The sequence below is a fragment of the Anguilla anguilla genome, chromosome 9 (assembly GCF_013347855.1).
Source record: "Anguilla anguilla isolate fAngAng1 chromosome 9, fAngAng1.pri, whole genome shotgun sequence".
Classification (NCBI taxonomy): Eukaryota; Metazoa; Chordata; class Actinopteri; order Anguilliformes; family Anguillidae; genus Anguilla; species Anguilla anguilla.
Window position 1 is genome coordinate 41,621,214 of NC_049209.1, and position 26,627 is coordinate 41,647,840.

General features: G+C 42.9%; 2 protein-coding genes across 5 annotated transcripts; one reads left to right on the forward strand and one right to left on the reverse strand.

Moving 5' to 3' along the window:
• Positions 1-15,219: 15,219 nt before the first annotated feature.
• On the forward strand, positions 15,220-19,620 carry LOC118235415 (zinc finger protein 239-like). Of its 4 annotated transcripts, none has more exons than XM_035432685.1 (2): positions 15,220-15,271; positions 16,451-19,620. In XM_035432685.1, exon 2 carries the CDS (start codon positions 16,496-16,498, stop codon positions 17,579-17,581), a length of 1,086 nt encoding a protein of 361 aa, XP_035288576.1. In that variant the 5' UTR covers positions 15,220-15,271; positions 16,451-16,495; the 3' UTR covers positions 17,582-19,620. The 4 variants fall into 4 exon arrangements, with proteins under 4 accessions (XP_035288576.1, XP_035288574.1, XP_035288573.1 ...); XM_035432683.1 differs by lacking the exon at positions 15,220-15,271 and adding an exon at positions 15,283-15,479; XM_035432682.1 differs by lacking the exon at positions 15,220-15,271 and adding an exon at positions 15,283-15,639 and having other exon boundaries at positions 16,451-19,619.
• A 109-nt stretch (positions 19,621-19,729) lies between these two features.
• On the reverse strand, positions 19,730-25,767 carry ftr82 (finTRIM family, member 82). Its single transcript, XM_035431679.1, has 8 exons — positions 25,000-25,767; positions 22,894-22,989; positions 22,066-22,299; positions 21,597-21,756; positions 21,376-21,432; positions 21,027-21,095; positions 20,179-20,705; positions 19,730-20,132 (listed from the first exon to the last, which is right to left on the reverse strand). The coding sequence occupies exons 1-7, from the start codon at positions 25,582-25,584 to the stop codon at positions 20,185-20,187; spliced, it is 1,722 nt and encodes a 573-aa protein (XP_035287570.1). The 5' UTR covers positions 25,585-25,767; the 3' UTR covers positions 19,730-20,132; positions 20,179-20,184.
• Between the last annotated feature and the right edge of the window lie 860 nt (positions 25,768-26,627).

Here is a 26,627-nt window from a genome sequence, read left to right on the forward strand (position 1 = left end):
ACCGCAGTTGATGAAAGACTAATCTTGAAGCTGTGAGGAAAAACCCTAAAACTGTGGTCAGTGACATCACCAGCAGTCTACAGAGGGCAGAGGTGAAAATATCAAAAGCCACCATACGAGGAAGACAGCAGAATTATCGCAGCGTCACAGCAAGTTGCAAACCTCTCAAGAGCAGCAAGAAGCAAGAGGCCAGATTAGAACTAGCCAAACAAACACACAGAAGAACAAGAAGTGTTATATGGATAGATGAGAGCAAAATAAACCTTTGCCAAAGTGATGGAAAGTGTGGAGAATGGATGGAACAGCCCATGATCCAATGCATACCACCAAAGCATCATCAGTGAAATATGGAGGACGTAGTGTCATGGCTTCAGCATGTATGGCTGCTTCTGGAACTGGCTAACTAATCATCATTGATGATGTAATGAAGGATGGCAGCAGTAGGATGAACCTGGAGGTGTATAGACAGATTTTGCCTGGGTATGTACAAAGAAAGTCCTCCAATCTCATCAGCTAGTGCTGATAACCTCAAGGCAGTGACCCCCAAGCACACTGCCTATGCAACCAAAGCGTTCATCAATGGAAAAAAGTGAAATATTTTGGACTGGCTAAGTCAGTTACTTGCCAAAGAGGAAACTAAAGCCCCCCCCGAAACAAAGATCAACTGAAAGCAGCTGCAGAAAAGGCCTTGAAAGCATTACTAAAGAAGATACCAAATATTTGGTGTCAGTGGATCACAGACTTGATTCAGTTATTTCATTTCAGGGCTCTGCAACCAAATATTACACTTTATTGTTTTGATTTACTTTTCAGTTAATCAGTTAACTTAATTTTGCACAACTGAAAATGGGGTACTCAACTCAAAACAGCCAATCAGTACGGTGTATATTTCTGAGTCCATAAGAGGTGTCTTTCTTTTTCAGGATCTTCCAAACTTCTGTATTTGATATGACCAGTTTCTGTGCTATCCTTCTAAATGAATTCTTCTGTTCGCTCAGCTTACAGAATAGCTGTTTTTATCCATAGTTAGTTCTCTGGTCTTCAGTCACAGATGAAAACAAAGGCTAAAACTAAAACTAGAGACTCGTTGCTCCTTTATGCGTGAACAACAAAGGCAAAAGGAAACACTTGAGCTACAGTTAACACCTGTCAGCATTCGTAAGCTTAATTCTGCACAACTGAAAATGGAGGTACTCAACACAGAAACAGCTGTTTCTCTAAAATGGTAAAACATATATGCATGTAAATACCATGAAATAAAAGATGATTGTCTGTACTTGTGTGCCATATTCATTTTTTGATGATGATCTCAGATCTAAACGCCTCAGGTTTATAGCAAAAATAACAAATTTCACTCTACCATTGCCATACCTTTAGAGACCTCAACAACCTCATTAGGCTTACCCACAGAAACCGAGGAAAAGAACAGGAGTTTAACAGAAAATACTACCACTGAGGAACTGAATGCTGTCATAACAAAACTTAAGGCAAACAAAGTGCTAAGCACCGACGGGTACAGCCTATGTGTATTCTGCCTGACTGTCTTTCTGCCCCACCCGACTTCTGTTTCTGCGTGTTTTTGGGCTTTTGGATTTTTTGCCGTTTTACCTTTTTGAGAAAGTTTTTGTTTTTTGTGAGCAGCCCTGCGTGGCATTGCTTTGGTTTCCTGCTTTTTGTTACTTTTTGTGATTAAAGCCTTTGTTTGGATTTGCCATTTGAAGTTTGAGTTTTTTTACTCTGCTTTTGGGTCCATTCCCTCGCCAGTCCTGATAAGAATAGGTAAAAGAACTCGCAGCTGCCTAAGGATGAGGGGTAATGACTGTCCCATGTCTTAAGAACTACTTCTATACTGCACAAATACGGCCATTGGTGTGTGTATATGCAACCCCGCCTACACAGCCAGGTGGAAGTAAGTGATGATATTCTGACGAAAGCACTGCTTGGGGGGTGTAGATTGGTAGGGCACATAATCGGGATGCCTTTTACTAACCCATGGAACATTTACAATATGGTAGGATATCAACAGAGTGAGCGGAATGAAAGAAGTTTGAAAGATGTAGCAAGTGTGCACTTATGACTGACTTTGTCCCAAATAGGTTTGATCACAGTTGTCAGAGAGTCGACTAGGACGGGCCTCACAGCCCACAGCATTTTTTTAACCAAGGAGCAATTAAAGGTTTTCAGGAAGTAAAAGATGAAGATAGGCTAGCCAATCAGGATTTATATAGATATCTACAAGTATGTCATTATTTGGAACAGATAATTAGAAGAGGAAGAGGATTCGGAGCTTATGGAATCTGTGGCACAAAGTATTTTCAGCAACCTATGAATCTGAATCAGGCAATAAGATCATCTCCCAGAAAAATGAAAAGGAGCAAACATAATATACAGTAAAGGGAAAATAGGAGAAAGATACTGGAAGGGGATCCATGAAAGCATGGAGGCCATTCTAAAGGTAGAAATTCCATTGACATTTGTCAAGCAATGTGTCAGAAGAGCAATCTTTGGTTCTACATAGAAAGAAGATGAGTATCTTTGCAAAACAATGCTGGATGACTGGGTTGATGTAATGCATGAGATATTTGTGATGGAGTGATTCAAATTTTTGTAGACACTCCAGCAGGTTTCAAGTTTTAAAGAATGTGGGACTACTGGATACTGGAGTACAGAAGCCCAAAGAAACCAGAACTGGTATGAGATAAAGATGGTAATTTGGCAGAAAATTGAAATAGCGCCCCTCTGTTGAAAGGGCAGAGTTAGTTATATGTGTAGGTTTATGCACGCAAACATGTACACGTATTATTGTTATTAATTAATCTTTTTTTTTTTTTTTTTTTTTACATTTTCTTCTTTTTAGTCCAAATAAAAAAGAAGAAGAAATAAACCCCTCTATTCATGTTTGAGCCCTTGGTTCAGTCTTTGCTGGGGAAACTCAACAAAATACAAGGAAAAGATCATTGTTCAGAAATCATTGCTTAAGAATGAACAGGCACACATGCCCCTGGACATAGAGAAGTTATTTTTTGACCTCTGTAAATTGATGGAAAAAGAAAAGCACCTGGACCCACATACAATTACCCTGTCAGATTACTGAAGGATAAACTTTTTTAAATGCAAGACAGTGCCTCAGACTCCCTTTTTTGAATTGCAAGGATGGGAAACAATTTCCAGAATGATTTTCCAGCCTGCCTATTTATACTTTACTAATAAGCGTAACAATGGGTGCTTTATGTTTTGTATTTTTAACCAATTCAGTAATTAATGTGTTGGTTACAGGGCTAATGAAATTATATACATGGACACATGAAATCTAAAATGGCACAGTGTCATAGAATGACCCTTTGTCTTTTCTACAGTGCTCTTATTATACATTTCAAATAACATCAGCAAAAAACATAAACAGGCCTGGCTGCTCCATGCTCTTGGAGGTGCAGTTTCATTAAAGAGTGGCCATGGTCTCTGTTCCATAGAGATCTCTATTCACCAGCAGCCCTACAACAGACATCAGCCCAGTCACGCTACCGGAAAACCTCCCGCAACACAGAACTGCACATGATGCTATTGCCACAGAGGAGCTTTTTACCTGTAGTCACAGCTCAGCAGTAATTAAACCTGTACCACACTCACACAATGGCAGGGCTATAGTAACGGATGAGCTCTCACCTGTACTCATAAAATAGGATATAGGCGGAGTTTGACCTCTGCCTCAATACAGACTTCTGGTCCAGCTGTTGGACTCTCTCATCGTCGAATGAGAGCCAGTGTGTGTTGGACTCACAGCTCTCGCAGATGTAATGACCTGCAGAATTACACAGATGGATGTTCAGTCTTTGCTCAATGTGACTGTAATAGTGGGTTAATCATAGACTGAAAATGTCTCTGGATCAGACTGTGCATACAGGGCCCAGGAACATGTGAGTGTGGGCTTTGTGCCTCCAGTGTATCTTACCGTGTCTCATATTCGACCCAATGTGGGACAGCACACTGGTGATTCTATATTCATTCTAGGAGACAGAAGGTAGAGACCTACAGTCAGAAGAGGTACACACCCAAACCCTAACCCCCCATCCTGCCCTATCCCAGACCACCATTATTTTCCATCAGCGCTAACAACAGCAACCTGCCATTATGGCAGATTTAGGCTGTGGAAACAATGTTTTCAGGTTCCTTAAACAATCAGTGATGTACAACACTGAATAAAGGTGCTGAAATGCACTAAAAACCAGCAGACACCACAGCAATCCAGGACGGCAGTTTGAGATCCCTGTCTGTCAGTGATTATTAGATAAATTAATGGGGCAGCCCCAGGGAGGAGCAGACTTTGGCTACTGCCGTTCTACTCTTTCACTCTTTCTTCTCTTTCTCTCTTTCTCTCTCTCTCTCTCCCTCCTTCTCTCCTCACCACAGAGTAGCTTTTCTGCTCTATTCTGTTGGGTGTACATCCCTCCACAGGGTTCTTCTTTTCAGCTTCAGGGGAACCAAACAAAACCAAAAACACCATCAGACCTCATCTGTACAACCAAAGATTCTACACACTTACCCCTCAGCTTGGGATTGCAGGTTTCTGTGGTCTCCTCTTAACCAGCAGCCAATACAGGCCATGGAACCAAGGTGTATGGACCTCTTACCAAAACAACTAACTAATTAAGTGTGGAAACACACCAAAAACCCACAGACACTGGGGCACTTTAGTAGTACACTCTGACACTCTGGGCCTAAATTGTTTTCCAAAACACAGGAAGTGAAATTGGTTGGAATGAGTCTCAAGCATAAAATACCTGCAAAGGGAATAGCATCCCCTGGTGAAGGGGAGGTTTCAAAGAAATCCCCATGGGTGAGGTGGGGCTTGGCCATCCCTGGCAAGCGAACGTTGGCCGTGCTGTGGGCCTGTAGGCTGAGTTGTGGGGAGATGTGCAGACGATCGTGCAGCTTCACCAGGTTCCCTCTGGAGTTAAAGCTGAACCGTTTCAGCTGCACGACCAGCACTCTGCACAGACGCACAGAGGAATCCTTTATTTAAACCAGGTAAGTGGTCATTTAACCGGCCCAGATGTGCTGAAAGACAGAAGGACTGAAAGGGAGGGGAGGAGGCTGCACTTACCGAGGCAGTGACTGTAACGTTGGCTCCACAGTGGCTAACTGCCCAGAGCACCACTGGCACCGACACTCTACCTCATAGCCCTGTGACAGCAAAACACATTAACACAGTCAACACAGAGCTGACAGCCCTGTGACAGCAAAGCACACTAACACACTCAACACAGAGATCACAGACCACAAAGCACAGTAATACACTCAACATAGAGCGCACAGACCATAGAGGACACTAACACACTCGACACGGGGATCACAGACTACAAAACACAGTAACATACTCAACACAGAGATCACAGACCACGAAACACAGCAGCACACTCAGCACTGACCTCGCACACCACAAAGCATAGCAACACATTCAACACTCGGCACCATTTCAAAGTCTCCCTGGTGGATACTTACCTTGAAGTAGAGGGCCAAACTGTCTTGTACAGAGCCCCCTAGGACTAAGTCCACAGACAAGCAGTTGTAGGACTCCGTTCTACGCACCTTCTCCCCGCAGCTTTGGAGAGGGAACCACAGAGACACAGAAATGAACACTCACAGGCAGGGCTGGGGATGGAGTCAGTTCCCATTAAGGAAATTCAACTGTGCAGTTTAACCGAGCACATGGGAGAGACTGCACATGGCGGCTCACCTGAGGCACGTTCTGGTGGTCAGGAGGTCAAATTCAAAATTTCCCTCAATGGAACAGGTGTAGGGGTGCAGCCCCTCCCTTGTCCTCAGGGAAACGCCCTCCTCTTTAAGCTGGGACAGGAGAACACTGAGGAACTCATGAGCATCCTGCAGTGAGACAGAGAAAACCCATGAGAGAAGGAGAGGGTGTTAGGCTTCAACAGTGACCTGGTCCTAGCCATTGGAGTCACTAGCCTTTTGTGTTTGTGAGCAATCTTTCCTATGCTACATCATACACCATATCTCCTCAATCTTGATTTGCTACTTAAAGCACAACTCTCTCAATCTCCCTTTAGCATAAACATTTGAGTCAATCGATCTGTCGAAGAAGGCAGCTACTTTATTGACATGCATGTAGAAAACATCTTATTCATGCCGATGTTTATAAAGGTTACGGAAAATTGGTGCCTGTATTTTTAAAAAGAATCTTGCCTATGGGAATAAATATCGGAAGAACACTGGGGTGCGTGTTTATGCGTCTTGTGTGTGTGTGTAGGTGCGTGTCTCTCACCTGCTGCTCGGTCCCACAGAAATCGCTGAAGTTCGTCGCGATGGTCTGTTTTAAGGTTTTCAGCAGGCTGATTTTTTGCCTGCTGTGACTGGCCCTTGCTGAGTGCAGATCTGCAAGGCACCTGCAGGGGGCAAGAGAGGCAGCAAGCAGTCAGATAGTTGCCACCTGAGTTTTGTGTAATTAAGGCTGGAAGGAAACCCAGCCAGCATACACACTGCAGTCTGAGGACCAAGGCTGGGAACCCATACATTTGATACTGCAATCGTAGCAATATAATCCTTTAATGAAAAGAAGAACTTATAATAGGGACACAAAAACAGTTTTCAGCTGTCATTCACAAACGTTTTTCAATAAACATAGTTAAAATGTATTTTCATGTGATTTCTTGGGCTGAGTACATTTTTAAAAGCAGATAAACAGACTTCCCATAAAATCCACAATACCTTTTCCACCATTAATCCATAGCCAATACAAAAACACTGACATAAAAGTGCTGTCCATAACAGCACTAATATCTGCAGATCAGTAATGATAGATATCTACATACTTCAGTAAAGCTGTCAGATTTGACCTCCAGCAGCCTTCCTCTCCCCTGATGTCCTGGGAGAAAATTCGGAGACTGAAGAGACTCTGGAGGGTTGCGTTCATGTAACAGGTGTTCCCGATGTTTGGGAACCTGTGGCAGAGACATTAACACATCCCTACTCTGTTACTGTGTGGAAGTCAGATAATAATAGGTCATTCAAAGACAATGAATGGCTTGTTTCTATTTCTTCAATACATGAACTGACAAGAGTTTTCCAAACAAAGACTGGGTCTCAGAGACAGGGGTTGGGAAGATGAAGAAATTATACAATAAAATGATATAGGATGAAAATCAAGCAGTCCAGATAGCACACCAATTCTAATGTACATACCTTACTCCATCTGTATTTACCTACTCCCAGAACAATATAATAAATATAAAAGAGTTCTGATCAATAATAATTTCTGGAGAACATTTAAGATTAAATTTAAGCACACTAGAGAAAGGGAGTGCAAAAGATGCCTGATTTGTTTTTCTTGTTTGTTTTTTGTTTTGCCTGTCAAAAGGATGCAGCGCATTCATTCCATTGTGCAGCTTGAATAAACTGATTGTGATTCTTACCCAAGAACAGTGTGATCAATCGTATTCCTCTGGGTCTCCTTCTGGATGCTGTGTTCCTCCTGGAACTTCCTACATCTTTGGAATTCCAGCCTATGGAACAGAAATGAGTATAGAATAAACACAATAAATCAATTTTGCTTTTGTAAATTGAGTGCCCGGGCAGCAAACATAAGTGGCAAAATGAAATTAAACGAAGTGAAGTGAAAAACACTACCTTTGTTGTTTTGTGCAGTCAATGGACAAAGCAGGATTTTCTACGCAGACAATCGGAAGAGCTGGCTGCTCTGCATGGCTGATGTTCTGGACTGATTCCTGCTCTGCACGGCCGATGTTACGGGTTGATGTCTGTTCTGCACGGTCAAGGTTCTGGACCGATGCCTGCTCTGCACGGTCGATGGTACGGGCCGATGTCTGCTCTGCAAGGTTGATGTTACGGGTCGATGTCTGCTCTGCGCAGTGGAGAGTCAGGACTGGCTCTTCTGAACAGTGGACTATCTTTGTCCCCTTCTTCCCTTTCTTCAAAGAATGTTTCTTCTTTTCTTTCTTCTTTTGTTCTTCTTCCTGCTCAGTATGACCAACAAACACGGATGGAAAATCTGTGCAATCAATTTTAAGAGCTGCTGCACACTCAATGTCAACAGCAGGTTGTTCTGCGCAGTCGATGTGCTGGGCCAATGTTCGCCCTACGCAGTCGAGGGTCAGGATTGATTGTTCTGAGCAATGGACTGTCAGGGACATTGACTTTTCCTTTGTCCCCTTCTTTCCTTTCTTTAACGACCATTTCTTCTTCTTTTTCTTCTTTAGGTCTTTCTGCTCATTATGATCATCAGTCAGGGATGACGACTCAACGCAGTCGATGGCAGGCTGCACAATGCAGTCGATAGCGGGCGTTGGCAGCTCAACGCAGTCGATGGCGGGCTGCTCAACACAGTCGATGGCGGGCGTTGGCAGCTCAACGCAGTCGATGGCGGGCTGCACAACACAGTCGATGGCGGGCTGCACAACGCAGTGGATGGCGGGCGTCGGCTGCACAACGCAGTCGATGGCGGGCGTTGGCTGCACAACGCAGTTGATGGCGGGCTGCACAACGCAGTCGATGGCGGGCGTTGGCTGCTCAACGCAGTCGATGGCGGGCGTTGGCAGCTCAGCACAGTCGATGGCGGGCGTTGGCAGCTGAACGCAGTCAATGGCGGGCTGCTCAACGCAGTCGATGGCGGGCGTTGGCAGCTCAATGCAGTCGATAGCGGGCTGCTCAACGCAGTCGATGGTGGGCGTTGGCAGCTCAACGCAGTCGATGGCGGGCGTTGGCAGCTCAACGCAGTCGATGGCGGGCTGCACAACCCAGTCCATGGTGGGCGTTGGCAGCTCAACGCAGTCCATGGCGGGCTGCACAACACAGTCGATGGTGGGCGTTGGCTGCTCAACGCAGTCGATGGTGGGCGTTGGCTGCTCAACGCAGTCGATGGTGGGCATTGGCAGCTCAACGCAGTCGATGGTGGGCGTTGGCTGCTCAACGCAGTCGATGGTGGGCTGCACAACGCAGTCGATGGCGGGCGTCGGCTGCTCAATGCAGTCGATGGCGGGCAGCTCAACGCAGTCGATGGCGGGCGTTGGCAGCTCAACGCAGTCGATGGTGGGCTGCACAACGCAGCCGATGGCGGGCGTTGGCTGCTCAACGCAGTCGATGGCAGGCTGCACAACGCAGTCAATGGTGGGCTTTGGCTGCTCAGCGCAGTCGATGGCAGGCTGCACAACGCAGTCGATGGTGGGCGTTGGCAGCTCAACGCAGTCGATTTCGGGCTGCTCAACGCAGTCGATGGCGGGCGTTGGCAGCTCAGCGCAGTCGATGGCGGGCGCTGGCAGCTCAACGCAGTCGATAGCGGGCTGCTCAGCGCAGTTGATGGCGGGCGTTGGCTGCTCAACGCAGTTGATGGCGGGCGTTGGCAGCTCATCGCAGTCGATAGCGGGCTGCTCAACGCAGTCGATAGCCGGCTGCTCAACGCAGTCGATGGCGGGCGTTGGCAGCTCACGGCAGTCGATGGCGGGCGTTGGCTGCTCAACGCAGTCGATGGTGGGCTGCACAATGCAGTCCATGGTGGGCGTTGGCAGCTCAACGCAGTCCATGGCGGGCTGCACAACGCAGTCGATGGCGGGCGTTGGCTGCTCAACGCAGTGGATGGTGGGCGTTGGCTGCTCAACGCAGTTGATAGCGGGCTGCACAACGCAGTCGATGGTGGCCGTTGGCTGCTCAACGCAGTCAATGGCAGGCGTTGGCTGCATAACGCAGTCAATGGCAGGCGTTGGCTGCATAACGCAGTCCATGGTGGGCGTTAGCTGCTCAACGCAGTCGATGGCGGGCGTTGGCAGCTCATCGCAGTCGATAGCGGGCGTTGGCTGCTCAACGCAGTCAATGGCAGGCGTTGGCTGCATAACGCAGTCAATGGCAGGCGTTGGCTGCATAACGCAGTCCATGGTGGGCGTTAGCTGCTCAACGCAGTCGATGGCGGGCGTTGGCAGCTCAACGCAGTCGATGGCGGGCGTTGGCTGCTCAACGCAGTCGATGGTGGGCTGCACAATGCAGTCCATGGTGGGCGTTGGTAGCTCAACGCAGTCCATGGCGGGCTGCACAACGCAGTCGATGGCGGGCGTTGGCTGCTCAACGCAGTGGATGGTGGGCGTTGGCTGCTCAACGCAGTTGATAGCGGGCTGCACAACGCAGTCGATGGTGGGCGTTGGCTGCTCAACGCAGTCAATGGCAGGCGTTGGCTGCATAACGCAGTCAATGGCAGGCGTTGGCTGCATAACGCAGTCCATGGTGGGCGTTAGCTGCTCAATGCAGTCGATGGCGGGCGTTGGCTGCACAACACAGTCGATGGTGGGCGTTGGCTGCTCAACGCAGTCGATGGTGGGCGTTGGCTGCTCAACGCAGTCGATGGCGGGCTGCACAACGCAGTCGATGGTGGGCGTTGGCTGCTCGGCGCGGTCAAAGGAACGATCTGCCTCTCTCATCCATTCAATGGTCAGAGCTGGCTCTACGCAGTTGAGGGTAACATCAGACCCCTCCACGGAGTCGGTGGTAAGAGATGTTTCCTTTACGCCGTTGATGTTAAAAGCCGGCACCTCTGCGTAGTCGATGTTAACAGCTCGCTCCTCTGCGCAGGCGATGATAGGAGTGGGTACCTTTACGCAGTCAATGGTAGGAGTTGGCTTTTTCACACAGTCAATGGTAAGATCTTGCTCAGTGCATTCGATGTTAGGAGTTAGCTCCTCTGCGCGGGCGATGGTAAAAAGTGCCACTTTCGTGCATCCGATGTTAAGAGCTGGCTCAGCACAGCTGATGGTATCTGCTGGCTTGTCTATGCGGTTGATAGAAAGCGATGTCTCCCCTGCACAGGTGAGAGTTTGAGCTGGCTCTTTCACGCAGGCGATAGTAGCAACTGTTTCCTCAGCGCAGGCAATAGTAAGAGCTGTCTCGTTAGCACAGTCAATAGCAATAGATGTTTCTTCCGTGCAGACGATAGTAACAGCCGGCCCCTCCCCACAGCCGATGGTAACCGCTGTCTTCTCGGGGCAGTTGTTATTTAGGGCCAGTTGGTCTGCAGATGCTGACTGTGCCTTCTTTCCTTTCTTCCCTTTTTTACATTTCTTCTTAGTCTTCTTCTTCTCATCATCCTTTACCTGGGCCAACGTGTTTTAAAAATTATTAATCATATAAATACCTGTTTTCCTGACACAGAGATAGTGTTTTACACACCACAATATGGTACATCGTTCTTGTCATTTGAATGAAGAATATTGTTTTACTGCCAGTTTAAACCTCAGTCTAACAATTATGTAAGATCATATTTTATAATGAATTTTACACCCTGATTATAGGTTATTGACTTCTGTTTATGTGAAACTATATCCTAAATAATTCTACAATAAAACATACCCAACAAAATACTCTAAATTGAAAAATGCTATTCAGAGAAAATATGTTTGCATTTGATTATTTTTAAAATAGCTACTCCATTATATATTATATTAATCCCAGGTTTGTTTTGTGCAAGAGAACGATTTATGAGATGAAACCAATATATACGAATTTACAAAAAGGCGATACCATGGACAATTAAATATAAAGATTAAGTACTTACCGGACAACAACATAAAAATGAATACTTGAAGCTCATTTTGGTAGTTTGCAGTGTTTCGTCTTGTTCAGTGAGCTGAAGTAGTAATGATCAATGATGAATTGGTTGTAAATTTTCAGTGTACATGTACGTCTGTGACATCATTGTGAAGATAAAAGAGCGAATTTACAATGATTCTTATTTCACTGTGACGTCGTTATTTTTGCATTGTGTTGCCTAGAAATGTTCGATACCTTAGTTACTAGTGTGTAAACAGACAAGTTTCGTTAATAAACTTAGTTACCGAATTTCTACTAGCTTGTACGTTTCTATCCCTAGGTGTTATGATCAGCATTACTGTAACCAAATAAAATTGTTGTGTTCAAACTCAAATTTACATTTGAAGGACACTGTTTTTGACATCTCGACAGCATTAAATCAATGACCTCTTAGAACGCAACGTGTTATTATTGTTCAAAACATCCGAATTCCGGAATTAGTTTTTAACACCATATTTAGAAACGGTCGCTAAGTAACAACATCTCTTCATAACAACCAAGTCTGGCGTGTATAGATCATAAATCCCCAGTCTATCCAGTTGTATATGTTTATGTTCGGTTTTATGTGTTTTGTTAATACCGCTTTCTGACTCGGAGGCTGGATGCAGTAAATTCAGTGCAGTACAGGGTCAGAGGCTGAAAATTATCCACTGCCGTCAATGACATGCGGCACAGTGGCCCACAGAAGTAGATCCACCTTGGATTTTCATAGACCTGTAGGGATGCCCCGACCAGTGAGCAGGCCAATCCCTCCCGATCCTCCGTTAATTCGAAATATGCATGCGCGCATCTCACGATATTAAATATGTCGCGAGCGTGTAGGCTACTTTAAAAGGGAAGAGTTGACGCGGAGTGAATAAAATACAGGCTATGTTTAACCTTTGCTGCTTCCAATCAGTTAATTTGCGAAACTTAGTACGGTTGGTAACGAATTGAGTTAGAGCTTGACCAAGCAAAGTAGGCTACCATAGGTGTTTTGTGACATTTCAATACAATGCAGCAGGTGCCTGACGCTTAGTCTGGAGTCACTGTTTTTCCAAAACCAGTGTTATATAGCCTTTTAATGAAATGTGAATCAATTTACACAATGGAAAAGGAGACTGTAAAATCTTAATACATCAGTCTAACAGCTGTCAGCTAATAGTTTTTTTTATTTATTTTTTTACCAAAAATGAATTGCTTGCAAATAAATTGAATTATGTGCAATCATCCTGAGTTGTGTTGCAGAAATGCATGGTTTATTGGCTTAGCTTTCATTCCTTCTCAGTGACAATTTTTTAATTACTGGATTAGCCCCAAACTGGTGGTGTCATTTGACCCACTGTTACAAACAGAGTTGTCCATTGAATCACATAATGGTACTGTAGACAAATTGAGAAGTAATGTATTAGAGGTACTGAATTTATATAACGCTTTTATACAAAATACAAAAATGTATGCCTCTCATTGACCCATTCACACACACACTCACACACCAACATGCAACACCAATCAGCTCGTTGGGAGCAATTAGGGGTTAGGTGTCTTGCTCAGGGACACTTCGACAAGCCTAGGGTGGGGGATCGAACTGGCAACCCTCCGACTGCCAGACACCCGCTCTTACCTCCTGAGCTATGTCACGGTGGTTGTCTGGATGTGGTGCGTTTGCAGAGGATGTTTTAATATCTTGAGTGGGTTCAAAGAGAAATTGGCTATTTGCAAAACACATTTTACAATAAGGCACAATCTATCCATCCATTCATTATGTGGCTTATTCTGAGCAGGGTCGCGGGGGGTGCTGGGAGCCTATCCCAGCGTGCATTGGGTGAGAGGCAGGAATAAACCCTTGACAGGCCGCCAATCTGTTGCAGGGCACACACACCATTCACTGACACACTCATACCTATGGGCAATTTAGAGTGTGTAATCAGCCTATCTGCACGTCTTTGGACTGTGGGGGGGAAACCAGGGTACCCGGAGGAAACCTACGTGGCCACTGGGAGAACATGCAAACTCCACACAGAAAAGCCCAAAGCCAAGATTCGAACCCACAACCTTCTTGCTGTGAGGCGAGAAGGTTGCACCACCGCACCACCCAATGTGGCACTAGCATATACGAATTAATGACTGCAACACAATCATGGACTGTTTATTTGTCTAGATTTTACACTAAACAAAAATATAAACGCAACACTTTTATTTTTGCCATTTTTAATGCCTAAATAATACCTGAAAGATTTGTTCTATGTGCACAAAGATCTTATTTCTCTCAAATTTTGCCAACAAATTTGTTTATATCACTGTTAGCTAGCATTTCTCTTTTGTCAAGATAATCCATCTCCTGCACAGGTGTGGCATATCAAGATGCTGATTAAAAGCCATGATCACTACACAGGTGTTCCTTATGATGGGGTCAATAAAAGGCCACCCTAAAATGTTGAGTTTTTTGTTGTTCAACACCATGTCACAGATGCCTCAAGAGTTAAGAGATTGTGCAATTGGCATGCTGACTGCAGGAATGTCCTGTAGAGCTGTTGCCAGAGTAATGGGTGTTCATTTCTCCACCATAAGCCGCCTCCAGCATTGTTTCAAAGATTTTGGAAGTTCGTCCAACAGGCCTCACAACCGCAGACTACGTGTAACCACGCCAGCCCAGGACCGCCACATCCGACTTATTCACCTGCAGGATCGTCTGAGGCCAGCCACACGGACAGCTGATGAAACAGTTGGTTTACACAACCATAGAATTTCTGCACAAACTGTCAGAAATCGCCTCAGGGAAACTCATCTGTGTGCTCAACGTCCTCACCGGGGTCTTGATTTGTCTGCAGTTCGGCGACACATTTGACTTGAGTCGGCAAGAGCTCACCTTTGATGGCCACTTCTTCCATGTTCTTCCATGGCCTGCATACTCACCAGACATGTCACCCATTGAGCATGTTTGGGATGCTCTGGACCGGCGCATACGACAGCGTGTTCTAGTTCCCACCAATATCCAACAACTTCCTACAGCTATTGAAGAGGAGTGGGACAATCAACAATATGATCAATTCAATGCTAAGGAGATGTTGCCTTGCATGAAGCAAATGGTGGTCACACAATATACTGATTGGTATTCTGTTCATGTCATGGTATCTTTTTGGGGGAATCTGTGACGAACAAATGCATGTCTGCATCCCCAATCACATGAAATCAATAGATAAGTGCGTAATGAGTCTATTTAAGTTGACTGATTTACGTTTATTACCTTTGAACTCAGTAAAATCTTCAAAATTGATAAGTGTGGCATTTATATTTTTGTTCAGTGTATATAAAGCAGGGAATTTATGTTTCTTTCACATTCATATAAAATGTATTTTATTGTATTAAATTTATAGACATATGACTACCTTTGTGAATATAGCTATTGAAAATGTCTAGCCCGCTAGTGCTCGTATGTAGAATAGAAGTGTGTGCTGCAAATTACTTCTCCACATAATATACGAATTATGAACAGGATTTTCTGGCAACCGTTAAATATGTACTTTAAGATGAGTTAGTCTTTAGTGTTCTTTGAATTGACAAATACGTTTTGTAGTTTGCAAAGAAGCTCATTTCAGAAGACCACAATGTTATTTGAACAGTCCGAGCAGTTGAGAGGTGATGGGCTTGATTAGATGGGCGTGTCATACTCAGCGAATTCTTCACTGTACGATTCTGTTAAGGTTAAGTAAAAACAAGCGTGCGTGTAAGACAAAGCGCTACAGTGGACCGAAACCCGCTAGCAATTCATCTTGTATTGGGAACAGCATTGTTTTAGATATTTAAAAAAATAACGCTAATACAGTGTAAACCCGTAATACACGGTCATGCCGTTTTGATTGGGAACGTGCAAAAGAATAACGCTCATTTCAGACGTGCGTCGTTACAATTGTTTACAATTTATAATTTTGCTACAAACACTGTATTGCTTTTGACAATAGCTGACGATGTTCGTGGGGAGGTGCGTAGCGGAAGTTATTGGCTGTGTTCAAAATGGCGATATAATTGTGATGAATGAACGGTTAATACTTCAAAGTGAGTATTTTTGTACACGAAAAATACTATTAGGCTAATCAATATATTTTTAAAAATGGAAAATGTCAAGGGCATTTTTGTTAGTGGCTAGCATATGCTACTTACCAGCTAGTGGAATTAGACATGGCCAGACTGAGCAGAGTATAGCGTATGTAAAAGTGGGGAAATGATAGCTGCAACAATAACACGTAAAGCGTCGCCTATTTAAATAGTAGCCTAATGTTTAATAGGCTATGAGTGACTATTACTAATCTGGTGCGGGCAAGGATTGCATGCTTTCAAGCCATATTTAGTTCAGCACAAATGTCTAATTTAATTTACTTGCTGTCTTGGAAACATTTCATATTTCATATTTTCATCGATTTCATATTTTGAAAACGGTTCTTACTCATATGGCATTCCAGATCAAGGGCAATTCCCTAATTTATCAATGCTGTTTTGCCAGAAGTTAATCTTAATCGTTTTGCCTATGGAAGTCAGCCGAGAGCAAGCTTTACTGTTAATTGAATCTCAAAAGTATTGTCAACTAACTTTCTGCCAGTATGTATTATTGTTTTGATATTCGGTCATGCAAATACAAAAAATGGATTATTACTGCAGAACCGGGAATGCTGTCTCAAGATTTGCCTCATATTTAATCTAGTAAGATTTGTACTTTAAGTTTTGATGGTCCCCCGTCTGTCTTAAAAGTCGCACTTTTTCAATCAACCAGTTGACAGAGCTTTATTATTTAAAGCTCATTTGGTATACTTAAATATGAGTAGGTTTATGTTTTTATGGGTGTTCTTTGAATATCTGCCATCTTTTTCAGCTCTGAAGTACCACATTTCCCATTGCCACTAGAGGGGTTTTAGTAATGGAATCTGTTGCATTTGATGAAGATTCATCTGAAGAAAGGGTATTGCCTGATGGAGCCGAAGTACCTGAGCTGGACCCTGCGGACCAGTCGGAGGATTCTGAACTTGGGGACCGGTTTATTCAGGAACGCGACTGTGAAAATCTGCACATTGTTGTGAAGGAGGAGGAAGAGGAATGGGAGCTGGGTTTAATGAACGAGGAGCGCAGCCCATCTCAGTTGGAGGACTGCACATCGGGCGGAGAGGGGGACACTTTACCCTCAGCAACTGTAACAGTTCTGGGTCCCAAACGACGAAGTGCTAGACACAGGAAAGAGAAACCTCTGCAGAAGTGTGCCGAATGTGGTAAGTGTTTCAAATTCAAGTGCCTCCTCAAGCAGCATCGGCGAATTCACACGGGTGAGAAGCCATACTCTTGCAACGAGTGTGGTAGAAATTTCGGGAACCTCACCAGCCTTCGCATGCACTGGCTGGATCACAAGGGAGAGAAACCCTTCCTTTGTCAGCAGTGTGGAAAATCCTACAAACAGCGGTCCCACTTACTGGACCACCAGCGCGTTCACACTGGAGAAAAGCCGTATCACTGTGCTGACTGCGGGAAGACATTCAGAAGGCAGCAGTACTTGAAACGGCACCAGCACACTCACACGGGCCTGAAACCCTATGCCTGCAAGGTGTGCTCCAAGACTTTTGGCTGGATGGAGAGCATGATAAAGCATCTGCAGTCTCACTCGGGTAAAAAGCCCTTCCAGTGCAGCCAGTGTGGGAACAAGTTCACGGAAAAGAGAAACTTGCGGACCCACCTGCTGCTGCACACCGGCGAGAAGCCCCACACCTGCAGCTTCTGCGGTAAGAGGTTCAGTGTCGTGAGCCACCTCCGCAGGCACGAGAACATTCACAAAGGCGAGAAGCCTTATCGGTGCGACGTGTGCGAGAGGAGCTTCAACCAGCTTGGCAACCTGAAGGCCCACAAGAGAGTTCACACAGGGGAGAAGCCATTCCACTGCGAGCACTGTGAGAAGAGCTTCACCCACCGGGTCAGCCTCAAGAACCACCAAAAGTACCACTCTGCCAAAAAACCCTAGCGCAGCTAAACCTTGAGGTGAACCACCTGACCGGCTGGAAAATTCGCAGGGCGCTACATTCATCTCAGCAGAACGTCATTAATCCAGGGTCGCTCAAGAACATGTGACTGTACTTAAACTGACACTTATCTGCAATGGAGGTCACTGTGAGAAAGGAAGGGCCAGAGGTTTCCATCAAAGACCTTAGAACAAAGGCTGCTGATTAAGGGACTGAAGTTTACTTTAAGAAATGAGCTACGGTCAAAGGGCTTTGGTCCTTTGGGTAGATAGATTTGCTTGACTGAAGAGGGGATTCACTAACATTTGAATTAAGTATTACCTGGCTGCATGCCCTGTGTTGTATGGCTGATATATTGAATTAAAAAAAAAGTTAATTGCAAAGTTTTAGGTCATGGAGAAATAGGCTTAGAATTTATTTTTTACCAGTTCATTTTTTCCCACAGATCTTAAGACAAATGCTACACTATGTGACTAATACAACAATCATTATGTACATGTTTAGGTTATACTCAGATAGCAGCATGGTAGTTAAATTGCAATGTTTATAGTGTTACAAATTGGATGTAGACCAGGTCTGTGCAATTACATATTTGGAATTGCACTTCTGAAGTTTTAATTAATTTATGAAATACAATGAATGTGCATATAGCTTTCATACAAACAGCCAAAGCTAGCTTTTTATGTATGGACGTTTGCTGTAGACATTATAGTAATGTACCAGAAATATTCATACACATTTGATGAATTTGTCAAAATTCTGAAACCTTGTTCATTTCAATTCGATAAATTTGGTCTGTGCATAGCACAGAAGAATCATATGAATCCTAAGCAGTAGTATAAATGTGAATGATATTGATCATTAGATGGGGGGCCTGGAGTATTTGTTCATTCTTATTTAAATGTATTCTGGCTTAATATCAAAGCACCACTGGAATAACCTGTTTTGACAGAGGTCAAATTTAAGTGTTGTTTTGACATTGCCTCTAAGTAAAAACAGTAAAATATAATCTGTGGTATATTCTGATGTACCATGAATGTTTTTTTTTTAATTATTCACATTTTTTCATTATTTATTATTCAATCTTTTTTCTCATTTGCATTCCATTTTGTTTTCACCCTAAAGGTCACTCTTGGACCCTCTTCATTCATCAAAAGTTTTTTTTTTTTTTTTTTTTTTTGCTGCTACGTATTACAACACATTTACTTCAGTGTAAATGACTCTGCCAGCCATTCAGATTCTGGAAATTATTGAATCATATGTGTGTAATAACAGAGACAAGTGTTTAAATAAATAAAGAAGTCTTAAATGGGGTCTGAAATGTAGAAACAGTGCCTAAAACATACACAATGAATTAAACATTCTAATCTCTGATTATATACATTAACTTGTCAAGCACAAAGATGAAAGCAACATTCATTGTATTCTGAAGGATGTACTGTATTTGACTGTCAAAAAATAGCACCTGTTCTAGCTTTAAATACATTCAAATCTCCACATACTTGGGTCAGAAGTATTATTCTTCTGTGTTGCCAATTACCATTGATAAAATTATCATTGTGGGCTTAGAACTCACACATAAGTAAAAATTCTGATTGAATCTTATGTTTTGTCTCCCTACAGCCGATTGAACGTAATAGAGAGCAAGCAGAGTTGTTTGAATGTCACAAAGTCACTATACCCGCTTCTTATCTTTCAGGTGATTGGATGAAAAAGGAGGTAGATAAAGGCAAGTGGTTAATATGTTAAGTGTGTGCAAAGACTGTTATCAATGGAATCTTTTTCATAGAAGGAATTAGGAATTTAAATGAATTTGTTCATTTTCTTATCTCTGTATTTGTTTACACATGGTAAATTATTAATTTTTAGAAAGTTCCTTTTTCTTGTACGTTTTTTTTCAATGTTATCTTGTTGGAATTCTGAAAATGAAAACGTAATTAGATAAACAAATATATATATATATATATATATATATACTTAATGCACTTAATATGGTCTATACATAAGGTCTATACATTTTTAACTAAACTTTTGTTGGAAACAGTACATATCTTAAGTATATTTACAGTAATGAATTCTCAGATGTTTTCAAAGACTGAATGTGAATGTAAAAAATTACCACTTTTGAAGGGAGTAAAAGACAAGAAATTTTTTAAATCTTGAAAAGTTTATTTAAAATATTGCTCTGTTTCAACAAAAAAGCAATAATCACTGTGTTACTGTTGTGCTGGTATTACATTTCCCTTAATTATATATGGTATGGTTGAACATAAAAAAATAGTACTTAAGTGAAAAAAGAAAAGTGTGCGCTGGATCATAAATAGATTAAAGGAATGTATAATTTTTAACATGCATGTCAAGAACATCTTACAAAATACACTTCAATATTTAGGTATTGACAATAAGATGACAGTTGAAGGAAAATTATGAAAAATACTGAAACAAAGCCTTCTTTAACAGAGCATATGGGTACATAAATTCACAATTTAAAAAAACAAATGTGAAAACAAATGCAATCCAAAAAAGTTAAAAGGAGCCATGTGGTACAATGTAAATGTTTTTTTTTTTTTTTTTTTTTTTTTTTTTCGTACGAGGAGTAGGCCGATCATTTCAGTTGGCAAATCTTAACGGAGGTGCCCACTCCAAAGCCGGGGTATAGTGACTCCTTAAACGTTGTCTCAAACTTATGCAGGAGGGTCATAGTCTCCCCAATGCTGTAGAAGGACAGGATCCCAGCGGTGTGATCTAAATAGACTCCTATCCTAGGGGAGTGGGGAGCGTTTATGGCCTTGTCCACTCTGTTGTGCCAGGCCGAGTAGCCGGAGTCGGAGCAGAGCAGGCTCCAGGACTTGTCGTTGTAGCCCAGGAGGCAGAGGGACCCTTTGCCTTTTCGGCTGATCCCCTTGTAGGCCACCCCGATGGAGAACTCCCCGCTCCACTCGATTTCCCAGTAGAAGCGCCCCCCTGACAGGGCCTCCCGGCACAGCACCTGGGCAAAGCTGTCGAACCTCTCCGAGTTCTCGGAATACGGCTGCAGGTCTCTGGTCCGGATCACCTTTCTGTTGCCATCAGACAAGTGGAGCTCTTTGTATGCAGTACTGGGATCCAATCTGAGCTGGCAGAAGTCTGTATGGAAAAATATAGTGTATCCAATATGCTTAAAATAATACTTATCACAATCTTATTATATCAAAGTGGTACCTAAATTACTCAGATTAAAAGTTAAACCAAATTAAAATGTCTCCTCCGAGTAAACCACTTACATTTAAAGGTAACATAGAACATAGAAATTGTCCAGTTGTGTTATTTTATCATCTTATTAATAGATTATTATAATATTTCATCATCATCATCATCATCTTATTAAATAATGGGGAAATTTTGATATGAATTCAAATAGTATTGACCTGAGCGAGAGAAAGATGGGGGTTTGAGACAGATACTTACATTTCAAGAAGTCAGATCTGCTCTTTGGTTCAAGAGGTGGAGCACTATCCACCATGGTCATCTCTTTAGCTAGGTTCAGAGCAAACACAAAAGCTGTTACTTCAATGAAAATGTATGTGGAGCCTGTCTAGGATAGTAAAGAGTAGTTCCTGTTTCAGTCCTATGCTTGCAAATGCTTTGTTGACAAAGGAATTCAGTATGCTTAGTGAAGCCTGGTAATACAGGAAAACTCATCATGACATATTCTAAACATGTTCTGCGGTTTAACAAATACACACCTTCTTATACTACTGTAACATGGTTGTGAAATTAAAAATTGTGCAGTAAGCATGCAGGAATTAATCATTACCTCTAATGGTTCTGTCCCTTGTCCGGTTCTCCATTGTGTAAACGGGAGTTTCATTCACTGTAACACAACACACAGGAACTTGTTAGAAATGTTCGAATCAGAGATTCAAAGCTACATACTGTGACAGGCCCCTTCCCACTTGGATGAATCTGAACAATAATCCCATTGTTTCATTACGTGCAGTGCCTTAGCCTTCAACCTTTGTTGGTAGCAGGTCTGACCTGATTTGGAGATCTTCATTAGTTCCTCTCTGCTCAGTTCCTCCAGGCGCTCCTTAATTTCAGCCACCGCTTTCCGAGCAGCTCCGAAGGAGAAGTCTGGGTTGAGTGACACCCGCGGTATGACCCCATCATCAGTAGGGGTGCAGAGATAATTGAAGTTCTGTAACAGGCAAGAGCAGACAAAACATGTGAGCTTGTGATAAAGAAAGATAACCTTCTGTGAACACACTTTCTCTGAATATAATGGTGCAGGTTAAGTAAATAAGGGCATCGTTTGTTGTTATTATCACAAAGGTCCAAATTCATTATTCCCTTAGCGATTGAAGGGAATTGAATTTAAATGTATATTTTAGAAACTTTGTGTTTCAATTACTGAAATTGAAATTTCAGTAACTGAAACACAGTGAAATTTCAGTTTGAAATTACAGCATATTGAAGTATTTGATATGAATAATGTGCAGCTTCTGACCTGTAAGAAATGTATATGGTCCTCTGTACTGTGCAGTTGTTTCAGTCCTGACTCTTTCTTCTTCAGCTCCTCAATTTCCTGCTCCAGCCTCTCCACCAGCCCCTCCGCCTGGTTGAAAGCGGCCTTCTCGTTGATGCCGATGAGCTTGGTGACCTCGGCGCGCATCCTCTCGATTGACCGGATCATCTCACTGAACAGCTTCTCGCTCTCAGTCATGGCCCTCTGCGCTGAGCTCTGATTGGGTAGTCCACATATCAGTCAAAGCTGTAATTCCCTTTGCCTGATAGGCGTGCATGAATCTATCAGTGGCATCAAATGCTCTTCTGTGAAACATTATTACCACCTCACATCAGTATTAGTGTTTGTACTAGTGCTTATACTATATGTATATCATGGATTCTTGATAGTTGTCAATCTCAACAAAATTTACACTTAAAACATACCACTTCAATGACAGCATAAGCCTGTAGGTATAGCGTGCCTGATCATGCTGATTAATGTATTCTATGTATGTTTAAACTGGCCATTGAATTAAACATTTAATGGCTCTGTAGAACATAATTTAAAAATGAGTATTTAAAAAAACAACAACACAGGAGTATTTGATTAGAAGTACCAAGCACAACCTGAGTAGATCTTTGAATACTGATGGATAAATGGCATTGTGCACTGTACCAAACGCTTCCCATTGCCTTATAATTTCAGTCAAAGAAAGTTGTGTCAATCAAAGAGAAAGTGTCCTTAAAAGAATGCAATATTGGTACATCAGTTAGACTTATTGAGACTGACTGATGGTATGTGATTGTTTGTTTCACCATTGAAACTTACTTTGAGGGAATCCACTGCTGTTCTGAGTTCGTCCAGTTCCTTCATCCTTTCCTGACATTTCTGACGGATTTCTGCCTGTGAAACTCCCAGCAGTTTCTGTTGAAGTGATTCCAAAAAAAAAAAAGGTCAAAACTGTAGAGGGTGGCCTTCACTGGCACTGATGTGTGCTTTGGTCTCTGATAGTGTGAACAAAGAACACAGAACTGACAGTGTGGTGGCTTTTGAGCTTTAGGCCTCAATATACTCAACATACTATCTGAAATATAATGTACAAGTGCAATTTAACTAGTTTGGTCTGAGAATGGAAACAGTTATTTAATTTATCCAGAAAAAAGTCACTTGCACTAAACTTTCTGAATGGAGCCATATTTTCATGTAAAGTGCTTTGAGTCTGACAGATCCATTGTAGAAATCTATTGTCCACACTACAAAATATGAACACTCATATAATAGTGGGTATGAACTGGATATTGAGTTGTGAACAATGGGATGAATGGTGAACACCCAGAACATTCTGAAGGTATGACGCAGGGCCAAATTATAAATATGTCGTATAAGTATTTGTGTTTGTGTAGAAACATTTTTGTTACCTGTAAGAAACCCCACTTTAATAACTGCTGCTCTTCTGCTCTCTCTCTTTACTTGAGCAGTGAAAGAGCTGCCAAGCGTGGGCTGCTTTATCTCAGAAGCAAATAAGGAATCCTAACAATGCTTGGAATGTGAAACCGACATTGACTGCTCAAAAAGCCGTTTTCAAGGTGCTCACATTTTGGCCTTGTAAGTCGAAAGGAGTTTTAGTCAAGCCATTAGCCGAGCCCGCTGACCCATTCTTCAAGATAAGCTTGAAGAATGACAGGAATCTGATGAGGAAAAAAGGGCGGGAGGCACAAAGGGAGCAGCCCCTGGTTGTAAATCTGGGCTTGAGTGCAATGAGATCTACCAACCGAAAGCAACACGTTAAGATATAAAATAAAGCACTTCAATGAAGAAGTCTGTTGGCTTTATTATGTTTGCTTATTTTGCTTCACTGGGTTTAATTATTTACCATTTCATTTCAAGGAGGGCCATGTGTTCATTATCCAAAATTATAGCAAATGGCATACTTTTGGCTGAAACGGGAGTTGTGGAAACAGATGTCCTGTTTGTTTTAAAATTCGCAGCTGTTTCCTCATTCATTGTAGCTAAAAACTAAAGGCGGAACACGGTGTGCAATTTACTTTGAATTTGGTTGCCAGCCACGTACGTGGTTTACAACAGGCACATAAACAAGAGGTGGAGTTGGGACCTTGATACTTACAATGATGATGATAAAAATCATTATACAATCAGCACTGGTTCCTGTGATATGAGTAATGGAGGTATGTACAACAGCAGACATCAGTGGGAGAATTGGACTGATAGTGAAATGCAAGGTCACACTGAATCTGTAGACGGAGGGTTTGTACTGGTCATGAAGTGGGTGACGAAAATTCTGGAATTTCAAAGTACAGGTCTCACAAGTTTTTGTGCAAAGGAATACTACACATATTCCTCACGCAACATTCCTGTACCAGACCACACCCCTTACAATTCCACTCCCAAAATCTGTTCCACTTTTTTAAACGGATGAAAAATCTCTCGTGTATATTCCCAAGGCAAAAAGTGTTAGAGGGGGAGTGTTGCTGAAATAATCATTAAAAGCTTGCCTGCAGTTCACCTTGACTATTTGTTTGAACAGCTCAGCTGAACACTGCCTCCACACCTTACAATAAATTCTACCCCCTCTTTCTATATAATCTACGGCAGGCCTTTTCCATCATTTGACAACTTTTTTGATAGGTGTTATATTTGTATTTCAACAAATACACATCACCTTGTTAACACAGCTGAGATACACACACACACACACACAAGAGAGAACAGGACTTTGTCTCTTGAAACAAACTGTTTACCTTACAATTCACATTCACCTTCAGTTTTTTTCGTAGCACTTTTGGTTGTTCATTTGATTCCTTTTTACAAGATCCATTAGCACAGCTCTTATGAGTTACGGAATGACCCACTTTAACCACCATGGCAACCACAATTACCACAAACAATTTGGGTTTGAGAAAGAGAGCTGCTTACCTGCTTCTCGCCCCTCTCAGCCTCTGCAGAGACGATGTCGTGGCCCCTGTGCTCACTGACAGTGCAGATAGCACAGATGCACATCTGGTCGGTCCGACAGAACAGCTCCAGGGACTTCTGGTGCTGGGGACAGATCTTGCGGTCCAAGTTTCCCAGCTCGTCCACCAGCTTGTGGCGCTTGAAGGTGGCCGACTCATAGTGAGGCTTCAAATGCTTATCGCAATAGGAGGCCAGGCAGTTCAGGCAGGACTTGATGGCCTTGAACTTCTTGCCCGTGCAGAAATCACACGGCACATCGCCCGCGCCAGCGTAGCTGTTAGGAGCAGCAACCGTCGGGTTGAGGCCCGACTTCTTCATCTTCTCCGCCACTTTGGTCAGCAAGGTGTTGGGGCGCAGCACGGGCCTCTGGGTAAAAGTGATCCGGCACTGAGGGCAGATGTAGATCCCCGTGTAGTCCGCCTCGTTCCAGTAGTTGCTGATGCAGTCCATGCAGAAACTGTGGCCGCAGGGAATGGCCACAGGATCCCTCAGCATACCAACACAGAGAGGGCAGCTGAAGTAGTCTGGAGACATCGGATCAGCCATTTTTCCACACCTGCAAGGAAGGCACAGAGGCTCCCAGCTTCCACAATACACAGAATGCTTTGCGCTAGCGCTACTAGAGGACCTACTTGTATTTCTGAATTCCAGAGGTTATTGATTGAAAGCAGGCGGAGCTCTGCCCTTTGTGAGTGTGCAGACGCAGCCCAGTTCAGATAAACAGGTTGAGCCGAGGCAGCTGAAGCACAGAGTTAGGAGGGGGCGGGGGGAAGGGATAAAAAGGGGAGAGGCTAAGCACTGGAGAATGAATGAACTGCAGGAAGGAGCACTGGTTGTAGCTTAAGAATGCTGAAAGAAATTAGCATTCCAGCTTGTGTGTTCATCCTACAGCTCTGCTGTAGGTGTTTTCAGTCGTGGAAATTTGAAAAATATAGAAATAAGATTTGGAATAAGTCTAACTGAGCCATCTGTGTTTTTCTGTGTTAAAAACTCCACATCTACTGTATAGTTATGTATGTTAAGTCACGGTTCTTAAAGTTGCATGCTGTGTTCCTACAACAGGCATTTTCACCATCAAGCCATTCAAATTTCAATTCTGTGTTATTTTGTGTTTGTGGATCTTGTAATCATGCCTGTATGATATATTAAGATCTAAATTCTAAATTTCTAAAGGAAATTGTAGAGGTTTTTATTGTAAATACTTGCCATGGGTGACAACATACGGAGCAATGTTGTGAAAACAAGAACTTGATCCAGAACATGTTAGTTTTGCTACCTTTTGCAACCCAAAACAAACACAAGTACTGGTAGATGTTTGAGGTGCACTAAAGATCATTTGACTTCAGTAGTCTTCAGTGGAGACATGGGATGTATATTTAAGCTGTCACCTGTTTAACTAGTTTTGTGGCCTTCAAGACACTGAATGAGAGTACCTATTTAAAAAATGCTAATTAGTTGTTACACCTCAACCAAAGAAAACTATCTATCAATGAGAAGTATGGATAAACATACTCATCACCTGTGTTGCAATTTTCAGTTATTAAAGGAGGACTAATACATTCTTCAAATATTTCTGGGTATTGAAAATG